Source organism: Condylura cristata, unplaced genomic scaffold (assembly GCF_000260355.1).
Source record: "Condylura cristata isolate star-nosed mole 26May11 unplaced genomic scaffold, ConCri1.0 scaffold00013, whole genome shotgun sequence".
Taxonomy (NCBI): Eukaryota; Metazoa; Chordata; class Mammalia; order Eulipotyphla; family Talpidae; genus Condylura; species Condylura cristata.
In genome coordinates, this window is record NW_004567114.1 from 26,122,230 (window position 1) to 26,133,451 (window position 11,222).

Genomic DNA, 11,222 nt, shown 5'->3' on the forward strand with positions numbered 1-11,222 from the left:
ATGTAAAAATAAACTTTTGTAAAATAAAACAAAAAAACTACATTTGGTTTACACTGATGGTACAAAGCCAGATAGGTCCCTGGGCCTCCCAGCTCATGCAAATGGTGGCAAAAACCCAGCTGCCTCCACACACCTGAAGTACTTGCCACTCAGGGGCTCCAGGCCTTCAGCCAAGGCACAGTGCAAACTGGTCTGTGCCCCTTCCCGTGCCGACTTGACAAAAGGGGAGAAGAGCCGCCACAGCAGGCACAGCAGGAAAGAATGCCGGACCAGCTCCGACCTGACGATGCCTGGATGCACTGCATAGATGGTGACCCCCGTGCCTAGGTCAAAGTGGGCACAGTTAGATCAGGAACACACTCAAGTCCAGGGAAACAGCTGATGTCCTGTGGCAAAATGTACATGTGAGGAGAAGAGACTCCGGAAACATACCTCCAAAAGTCAGAAGGTACCAGAAAGAATCCAACTAGTGATTGATTGGTCTCTTCCAGAAAGATGTCACCTTCCCAAACCTGTCACCTGGTTGAAGGTCCTTCTATTTCAATGTCACCTTTACTCTGTGACTTCTATCATTTAAACAGCAACATGCATTAGTGCCAGTAACAGTGTCAATTATTGACAGCAGCATCTTTGGGGTTTTTTTGTGGGTGCAGGGGGAGCAATGTGGTTGAAAGCAGAAGGCTAGGGCCTTGGTTTGAGTTGCATTTGCCTAGCAAGCATCTTTTATGAAGTGTATGTTGAGGTGTGATGAGGAGATGATGGGGACTAGCATGTCCCCAAGATACCTCCAGTACCTCAACTCTTTCCAGTACTTATTACATGCAAAGGCTGTGACACATGCGTCAATGTATTCTGTCATTTAGTCCTCAGAAATACTCATAAGAAAGGTAATACTAAGGTGCCCTTTTCCAACTGAGGAAATTGAACTCTCATCCAAAAGAGGTTAAGTAAGTTGTCTAAGGTCACTCCTGGCAGATAAAGAGCAGGGACCTGGAGCTAGATGATCTCAATTTGAATCCTGCTCAGCTAGAAACCTCATTTGAGCAAGTTTCTTAATATACATCTGTGCCTACCTCCTCATTTATAGAGTGGGTGGGAATAACAATACCTACCTCACAGGAATATTGTATTAAATGCATAAGACACGATTAGTATGCAATACACACAAAACCCTCAATTATCATTGTCATTATGATTATGATTATTTATTGTAATGTGTGCCCTATTCTTTCACCTTCTGTATCCTGCCAGTAAACACCTTTATTTCCAACTCTGCTTTATTCACTGTAGTAAACGATCCAGCAGATTCACAGATGTTAGAGCCAGTAACGCAGTGAAAACTCCAGGGGCACACAGGGTTAAGGGCTGAAGTCCAGGGAGGCTAAAGGGACATGTTCCCATCCACGCAGGATGTGACACCATCAGTCCTTGCTCCCTGACTCTGGGTAGTGGTGACTCTGTGACCCATCATACCATGTGAGCCTCAGCAAGTGGCATACAGATGGCAGTACCCTGGCATTGATGCAGAGTGCCCACATTCCAGCCCTGACTTGCTATATAATCTGGGGCCAGACCATGGACCTCAGTCTGGACCTATGAAAATAGTAATAATAATACCTGCTCTGCCAGTTCCAAGAGATTGTTGTGTAAACCAAATGAGATAAGATGTGACATTAATGTTAGGGGATTTATGTCATAATTTTAAGTTTCCTGAGGCTAACAACTCTTGTTTTTACCCTATTGGTAACTTCCTTCTCTTTGGCATACAGAGCTGCCACTGATATGTGCATGTTTAACATTATGCCTTGAAAAGCTTCTATGAGGCTTTAATCTGAACAGAAGATCTTGTATTTGCAATCATAACCCTGACCCTTTCTCCAGACTTACCTTGGAGCCTCTTGGCCAGCTCACGAGTAAAAAGTACATTGGCGAGCTTGCTGTGGAAATAGGCAAAGCATGAGTTGTAGTTCTTCTCACTCTGGAGGTCGTGAAAGTGAATCTTGCCAAAGTGATGCACCACTGATGACAGGTTCACCACCCGGGCAGGAGCGGACTCCTTTAGACGCTCCAGAAGCAAGTGGGTGAGAAGAAAGTGGCCTGCAACGAGAGCCAGCAGGGGAGACTGAAGTGTGGAGGGGCAGCCCAGGCTCAGGAGATGGGAGCTGATGACGGGACTTCACTCTCTCTTTAGCTCACTCTCTTCTGGGTGTAAATAAATTTTGATGCTATGAACGACTCGGAGCTAATGATCGGTCACTCTATGCTAGTAGAATCCTTACACAAGGGTGAGAGCTGCATGAGGTGAGGAGACATAGACTTAATCCATACCTACTTATAACTCTCCCCTTGCCCAAGTTAGGAAAGATGACACCTGGTCATGATCATACAAAGGTGAACCCCGATAAACTCTCCTGCAGGAGGAAGGATGGGATTGTCAGGAGAATTAACATGTTCTATGGTCTCTACTCTGGATTCCCAGCCTTGGTCACACCTCAAGTCCTCAAGGTTTACTGCCTCCGTGGACCACCCCTTGGCCAGTCTGGCCCTCACTTATGTGTGTGACTCCTCTAGGGTCTTGTACCCCCACAACTGGCCCTACTTGGGAAGCCCTGCATCGCCATTACCCTATCTAAGGACATTCCTCCTAGTATCGCTCAAGTTTGGGTGTTTCTTAATAATACTGGTAGGAAGTGGATGTGGTATCTTACTTTTTTGGACTGGTCAAGAAAAGAAGAGTAAAAAAACAACTGTATGTTCATTTGTTGGGTTCTGTGAAGACACTTGGAGATTCTCAGTGCTAGTACAGGGTCATCTCCCTCCAGAAAACACAATGGAACATGCCTTGATTTGCAGTCTCTCTGAGATACTTACCCAGGTGGTTGACTCCCAGGTGGGTTTCAAACCCGTCAGCTGTCTTGCCGTATGGGCACATCATCACTCCTGCATTATTGATCAGAATGTGGAGTTGCTTTTCTTCTATAGAGCACAACCAAGAAGACCTTGGTTAGCAAGGAGTTGGCTAGCTTCAGGTGACAGTTCTATATTTGCTCCTTGCCTTTGGACCCATCTCAATGATATTCAATAACCACTGTCCTTGGGTTTCGAGTTTTAGTTACTGTTATCTTTCTGGACACCACTCATTCATTCATTCATTCATTCATTCATTCATTCATTCGTTCGCTTGGCATAAGTGTATGCTGATCCTAGAACAGGTCCATTTTGCTGAGTACTGAGTGGTAAAACATGGCAGACATGATCCCTGTCACTCAGGGATTCCATAGTTCTTGGTAGAAGCTGGTAATTTTTCAAAATCTGGAAGAATTCTGGCAGTAACACAACCTCTTTTAGGCCTGTGGCCAGAGATGGCTGATTCTCAGGATGGAAAAAAGAGAGTGGCTTCAGGGCCACACCTTAGTGCCCAGATGCAAGCCCAGACAGGGAGCTCACACTTCCAACATTCCCATTGCTGATGCAAAAGGACGATAAGGATCCTGCCCAGCTTCTCCACCTGCCATCCCCTTGCCAATCCCCTGCCCTGCTGGTTCATGTGGCAGAACCTGTCCAGTGGGATCAGAGCTGGTTCTGATGTAAGGGTCAGAGATGGTCCAGGGTGAGGCAACCACTCCCATATTCAGCTTTCTGCTTTTCTAGCTACCCCCCATGGGCCTCACCTGCCAGGAAGCCTTCAGCAAAAGCTCGGATGGATTTGGTATCAGAGAGGTCCAGTTTCCGTACCAGCACCTGGGAGTTCTTCGTGTCAGCTCGGATTTCACTAGCAGCAGACTCCGCCTTCAGCACATCCCGGCAGGCAATGTATACTCGGGCTCCTGAGGCCAAAGCAAAGACGGGACAATGTGTTCAAACCTTCAGCTGAAAAGATGTGTGGTAAGTGAGAATGGGGCGGCAGACAGAGAGTCCTGCCAGTCATCTGGACATCAGTGAGTGGCTGTTTAGACACATCAGGACCCTTACAGGTAGTGCAGCAGCTCAGTTTCCCAGCCGTTAGCCTGACCCCAGGCTGGCAGCCTTGGCTTTACAGTGCTTTTCAGCATTGCTGAGTACCTCCTTTTACGATTATTAGCTTGATCCGTGGGATACATGGGCCTCATTGTTTCCCTCACTTTATATAAAAGGGAAGTAGGGAAGAAGGAAGGTTAGTTTAAGGCAACAAAGTAAGTTAGTGTCACAGCTGAGCTTGAATCCCATTCCTTGAGTTGCTAGTCAGAGCCTCCAAACCCAGCTGGAAGAAGGAAATGTAGAAAGAACCCTCAGGGAGAAGGGCAGGAGGTGCTGCCCTGTGGAGACCGAGCGGAAGGACTTGCCTCTGCGAGCGAGCTCTCTGGCTGTCTCCTTGCCGATGCCGGTGTTGGCGCCAGTGATCACCACTACCTTCCCGGGAAGCTGCACGTCTGTTCTACAAACCCCACCAGCAAAGAACTTCCTATAGGCAAGGGTAACAAAAGCATTCATGCACCGTCCTTCCCAACCCTTGGCTGAGACACATCAAATCCATCCGGCCTCAATGAGGGATTGAAGTTGTCCTTAGGAGAGTCAAAGAGGCTAATCTTTCGAATAATCTCCCTTGTCCCACTAGGCAAGAGAGTCTCCTGCTCATCTGCTTACATTGGAAGGTCATGTGCTCAGGAGATACAAATGATCATCTGGGCAAAGAGAATAAATGCTCAAGAGCCAGGGCCAAGATGCCTTGTTCTTATCTCTAGAGGTTCCTGGAGGTCAGCTTCAACCCACATGAGGGATGGGCATTAGTAGAATCACTGGTTCTGAACTCTAGGTCTTCAGTAAGCATCAGCGGTGAAGGAGTGATGCACAGCACCCTTGAGGGGCCCCCATACGCAAATAGGGCTCTCGGGCTGCCTCGCCAGTTTTAGAGAGTCATCATCAGAGCCTCTCTGATATTGTTCTAGAGATTTCACTCATTCAAACCTCCCTTGTTCAGACTTCTGTGCAGTGACCATCCTTTTATATAAAGTTGACTGGACAAGTTCCAAAAAAGAGGAGGTCATATTTCCTGGACATTGTCCAAATGGTAGGCACCAGACTAGACATTTTCTACAAGTGATTTACTTTCATCCTCTTTGCCACTCTGTTACTGTACCCATTTTACAGTGGAGAAAACTGAGCAAAAGAAGTTCAAATCAGTGCCTCTCTGGTGGTGCAAAGGGTTAAGTCTCAGCAGTTTGAAGTTATCACCAGCTACTGCAGCACAAGTTTGATTCCCGGCCCCGGGGGTGACCCCCATGGCACAGCAGACCTCTCCCCCTCGGCTCCCCTCGGCATTGTATTTCAGTCAATCCACCTGTTCTGCTCTCTACCCTGTCTCTGGCGAATCCTCTCATCCCTCCAACTCCTGCACCTCTGGGCTACACCCCAGTTCTTGTATGCATAAATAAATAAAATAAATCTTTTTTAAAAAAGACATTTAAATTGTTTGATCATGGTGAAAACACTTGAATTTTACCAGGTTTTCCTGCCATGACCTAGAGCAATACTTTGTCCCTGACTTGCCCATTTTACCTTCTTCATCACTAACCATGCTTAAATTTCCCACTGAGAACACACATTTCATGGACACCTCCAGAAATCCCATGGCAAAAGTGCCATCCCACAAGAGTAGCTGAGTAGAGTATCAAAGGGAAGAGAGTTTGTGCCCTTCCCCCAACCAAATACGTGCTACTTAATCCTGAGCTCCTTGGCAATGAGCACCTGTAATAATCTAGCAGGGTTACCTTGACTAGGTACAGTGAGCAAAGGCAGACGTCAGAAAAAAAACAAAGGAAATAGAGGGAAAGAGTTAGGTCTCCTACCTAGGTTGTTTCTCACGCTGCTTACTATTAAGTCATCCATTCAGTCCCAGAAAACAAACTGGCCCCTGCTCTCCCAGCTGCTTCCTTCCAATTTTCCACCATGGTTATCTAGAACTACCTCCTTCCTACCAGCTGTTTCTGCACTCTCACTCCCAGGGCTTCCCTCCCTTTCTCTTCTATCACCCACAAGTTCCGTGGCTCCCAATTCAATATGTATGAGTTACTGAATTAAGACAAACCTGATGGAAGGGGCTAGCACATACAGGAAAGACAGGAAGGAGATGAGCAGTCCCAACATGAGCAGCATCCTTTCAACTTCTTTCCTTCTGCTGCTTAAGCAAAAGCAACGTTGACTCCAACTCAGGCTTGAGCTCCTGGTCTGGCTCCAACTCTTGGCTGTTTCTCTCACTTTCTCCCTCTTCTATCTCCTCTGCTCCTCCGGCAGGAGCTCAGCCTGGCTCTAAGCTCAGCCCAGAATCCTATTTAAATACAAGAGCTGTCAGAACACAGCCTGCTGGGAGATGTAGTCCGGGAGAGGAGGATGGCAATGAGAGTGGATGTCCACATTTACTGGCAAGACTGAGGGGGACTTGAAGCAACCTCCTGCTAACCTCCTATCCTCAGTCACTCCTCTTATCTAGGGAACTTCCACAAGACTGGATAATTTTAACTTCAGCAGCAGACTACAAAATATGTGATTTAAATAGAAAGTGTGAATAAAATAGAAAGACAAGGAAAAAACCCAGAAGGGAAGTCAGGAACGTGGTTACCTGTGGTAGGGATGTGGTAAAGACCGAAAGGGGGCCTGTTGGGAGACTCTGTTTGCTATGTTTTGATGTGGGTGCTGGTTTTGATGTAGGTGCTGTTTGCACAGGTGGCTTGCTTTGTGAAAATTTGTTGCAGCATGCATTAGATTTATACACATTTCTGTGTTGCATGTTATGCTGTAATGAAGTTTAATGCCCACCTGTACCAGCCAAGGAAAGGGAAGAGTGTTTCAGTGTGTGGGCTCTAGAGTTGGACTTCCTGCTTCACATGCCAAGTCATTTACTTGCATGCTCTGTGGCCCTGAGTAAGTTATTAATGTCTCTGTTAACTCAGTTTCCTTGCTTGTTTATGGGGCATGATAAACACATATATTCACCTAGTTTAAGCATGAAATTAAAAGGTAGAAAATTGGAGCAAGACTAGCACATTGTAAGCATTGTGTCAGAGGTGTTGCTATGACACGCTATGTTGTTTTGTCTCTCTAGCTATCTTCCTTGTTTTACTCATGAGTTTGGTGTAAAAAAGAGAGGTGATGAATGAGAAAAGCATTTTGTTATTGAAGATGCAGGAGAGGGCCTCCTTGGTGGCGCATGATGTTAAGTCTCGGCACTGTGAAACTACCAGTAGCCACTGCAGCAGGAGTTCAGTCCCAGCCAGGGAGCTGACTCACATGGCTCAGCAGACTTGTCTTGCCTGCCGCTCCCCTCATCAATGGATTTCAGTACATCTGACTGGTCTGCTCACCACTCTCTGGGTGAATCCTCTCATCCCCTCCACCTCTGGCCTGCACCCCGGCTTTTGTATGCATAAGTAAATGAATCATTTAAAAAAAAAAGATGCAAGAGAACATGAGAGAAAGCTAGTAGAAACTGTCAAAGATGTTTGAGGTATGCGAGGGGATGGGAGGAAGTGTGTCAAGAGACGGGAGAAGAGTAAGTGGGGTTCACAGCTCTTGTTCACTCAGCATCCCTCTCATAGACATGAGGAAAGGCAAGAAGCCAGACAGGACCCTAAAAATCACGCACCAGCTTTGTCCTTCTTGTGAAAGGAGAAGATGCTCTTGGAGAACCAGTTTGATGATGGGTCCTCCTGTGGCAGGTAGGAGTCCACTCCCTCATTCATCGATTCACCCATCTGTTCACCATACACTAACCGAACACTTATTGGTGCCAGGCATTGTGTCGAGTACTTGGAACATTGCATCAAGTACTTGGGAGGAGTAGTGCTTCCTACTCCTTAGGAGTCCCATGGACCTGATAAACATAACAAGGTATAGTCATAATTCTCAGGAGGGGATCTCTCTTGACTCACTGTTGACTGTGTCATCTCTTCCCACTTCTCCCACTCTCGTTCCAGTTCACCAGTTATAGGGACCTCAAAATCTCAGATACTCCTGAGGAGATATTGTTGCTGGCACAGCAACATCTGCCTTCTAGAGTTGTTGGCCACTGGGCCAGCATGGTCCTGCTGATGGGAAAGATGATTTTCTAACCATACCCGGTGACACTGGGTCTGCAATAGCCCATACACAAGATCTGTTGGTGTATAATGCTTAGAGTCCTCCCTACTGCATGTAATCAAGGCTGAGGTCAATCACAATGATAGACACTATGTCACACCATGCAAGTGACAGTGCAACTAGTGTCCTTAAATCTGGGTACCTTTGTACTAATGCCCTCTGAGTGCCCATCATTTTTACTGAATCAAATGGAAGATTTCATGCATTTTAAGGAATGTTAATTTATCTTAAGTTTGTTTGGGATGCAGAGAACCCTAAAGAACATGTCCTCCAGTGCTTTGGAATAGCAGAGAAATATATTAGAAAGAATATAAGGCTGCTATAATTAGAGAAATACACAAATAGTTTGCTAAAAACACTTCAAATATTATAATCCAAAGACCACCAATGGATGAATGATCAGTCCTACTGAATGTTAAACTATGTTGTAAGGCTACAGTAATTTAAATAGTGTGGTACAGGCCAATGGATAGGTAAAACAATAGAACAAAAATAGGCTCAAATACACATAGGTATGATAAAAACAGCACTTTAAATTGAGAGGGAGGGGAAGATGAACTTTTTTTTTTTTTTAAAGATTTATTTATTTATTTGTGCATACAGAACTGGGGTACAGGCCAGAGGCTCAGGGGCGGTGAGAGGCTTCACCAGAGACAGAGTGGGGAGTAGAACAGGCAGATCTACGAAGTACACTGCTGAGGGGAGCAGCGGGCGGGTCAGGAGAGGTCTGGCTCGCCATGTGGTCTCCTCCAGGGCAGGCGGCAGGCGGGAATCGAACTCATGCGGAAGTGGCTTCAGATTCTCAGTACTGTGCTTTAACCCGCTGCGCCACCAGGGAGGGCCAGGAAAGATGAACTTTTAAATAAAGTATTATAATAACTAGGTATTCAGTTGGGCAAACGTAAACTTGATCTTTACCTTACTTTTCACACCAAACTTTCAACTAAATCAAAGACACCATGAAAAATGGTAAAAAATTTGTTTCTAGTAAGACAGGAAGCTCAGAGATCAAAAAAAGAAAATACAGAAACCTTCACACGCAAGGCAAAGTGAATGAGAAACTGAGGTTTCAGGAGGTGGATATTCACAGATCAGCATCTAATTTACCTAATATATAAAGAACTCTTGCAAATCACTAATGAGAAGGATAAATAATCCAATTAAAATAACAGTTCACAGAGAAAGAAATAGAAGTTGCTCTTCAACCTCACTCTTCTTAGGAGACATACAAATTAAAATCACTCTGAGTGCTACCTTTTATTTATCAGACTGGAATATTTCAAAAAGATTAAGAGTGGTAGGAGTGTGAGAAAATAATGATGCACTGTTAAAGGAGAGTTTGTTATCACTACCTCTACAAAGAGAAGTGTGATAACATTTAATAAAGCTATAATCCTACCACATTCCTCTCCCTTGAATTCAGAAGGTTGTCCTTCCAGCATTATTAGGCACAGCAAGTTTTGAAACCATTTAAATGTCCGTCTATATTATAGTCATACAATGGATACTAAAGCAACTGTAATAAAAAATAAATACTCCTTTAACAGGTTGATATGAAACAGTCTTCAAAATGCATTATGTGAAAAAGCAAGGAGCAGAACAGTATTTATGCTATGCTGCAATATGTTTTAAAAAGAGGGAATATAGCATATATTTACTTATAGATAGAGATAACAATGTTTGCTTTTAGGAAGATAGAGGAAGGTTTTTATCTGAATGAAATCTTTTTTCATACTGGTTTTGAGACTTAAAAAAAAAGATTTATTTACTTATGCATGCAGAACTGGGGTACAGGCCAGAGGTGTAGGGGCGGTGAGAGGATTCACCAGAGATTGAGTGGAGAGCAGAACAGGCAGGTCGGCAAAGTACTCTGCTGAGGGGAGCAGCGGGCGGGCCAGGGGAGGTCTGTCACGCTATATGGGTCACTTCCCTGGCCAGGGATTGAACTTGGCACTGAAGCTGCTACAGGCCAGATGTGCAGGGGCAGTGAGAGATTTCACCAGAGACAGAGTGGGGAGAAGAACAGGCAGATCTTCGAAGTACACTGCTGAGGGGAGCAGTGGGTGGGTAATGCCTTGCCATGTGGGTCACCTCCAGGGCAGGGATCGAGCTTGCACTAAAGTGGCGGCTGCTAGCTTGCACTGCTGTGTCCTAACTGGTTGCGCCACCAGGGAGGGTCTGTTTCATGGTTTTTAACTTTTGCTTCAAAACTGTCAAGTGGGCTGATTCTGCACTGGACAACTGTCCTGGCTACTCTCTCTCTCTTTTTTCATTTTTAATATTTATGCTATTTATTTATTAATACAAGAACTGGAGTATAGGACAGAGATGCGGGGGCAGAAGTGGGAGGGATCACCAAACACAGAGTAGGGAGTAGAGCATGTGGACTTGTTGCAGGGCAGGGAGAGGGACACCGCTAAACCCCAAACTTGCCTGTCCTAAATAGGTTCTGCCATATGCCGCATCAAGACAAGACATATAAGACCATTAATGGAAAGGAACTTTAATATAATGGGTGTGCAAGATAGAAAAGACAACGAATATACTTTCTAAATCAGACACCCAAAATAACCCATCCCCCTCGTGGGTAAAATTCAACCCACAAGTGACTGGCCCAAAGCAACCTGAAAGCCCAACACAAGTCTAAAGCACCTTCCAGCAGGGACCCATAGAAAAGGGTCAGAAATGGCCAGAGAGTCTGGAACGAAAAGAGCAAAATCAAAATCAAGATAAACACTGCCGAAGAAGCAAGGGAATTCCTTCACATGTCTCTCTGCCCCCATGTGCCTCCCTCAGGTCTCCTTCTGGCTCTCCATCCTGCTTCTTTCCTCTTCAGTTTTCTCTCCAGATTCTTCTCTTTCCTGCTCTGCTCCACCTTCCTTCTGGGTGAGACAGGGAACCCAGAACCTCCCCTTTTCCTGGGGACCACCCTGTTACACCCACAGTCTCTCCCACATCTGTTTCAATCAGCCCAGGACCAAAACCAAGTGAAGCTTCTTCACATGTTTCTCTGCTCCGTTTGCCTCCTCCAGGTCTCCTTACTCCTCATCCTTCTTCCTTTCTTCTCCTCACCTACTTCTTCTCCTTGTTCAGATCCTCCCTGCTCAGAA

At 45.5% G+C, this 11,222-nt stretch overlaps 1 protein-coding gene across 1 annotated transcript in view; it reads right to left on the reverse strand.

The window, feature by feature from the left end:
- Positions 1-6,216, reverse strand: part of RDH12 (retinol dehydrogenase 12 (all-trans/9-cis/11-cis)) — a 9,708-nt gene extending 3,492 nt beyond the window's left edge. Inside the window, exons 1-6 of the mRNA XM_004681758.2 lie at positions 6,065-6,216; positions 4,323-4,441; positions 3,672-3,827; positions 2,872-2,976; positions 1,888-2,097; positions 134-323 (exon numbers count right to left, since the gene is read on the reverse strand). Coding sequence (XP_004681815.1) covers positions 134-323; positions 1,888-2,097; positions 2,872-2,976; positions 3,672-3,827; positions 4,323-4,441; positions 6,065-6,132 — 848 coding nt within the window. The 5' untranslated portion in view covers positions 6,133-6,216. The remainder of the gene's footprint in view (positions 1-133; positions 324-1,887; positions 2,098-2,871; positions 2,977-3,671; positions 3,828-4,322; positions 4,442-6,064) is intronic.
- Between the last annotated feature and the right edge of the window lie 5,006 nt (positions 6,217-11,222).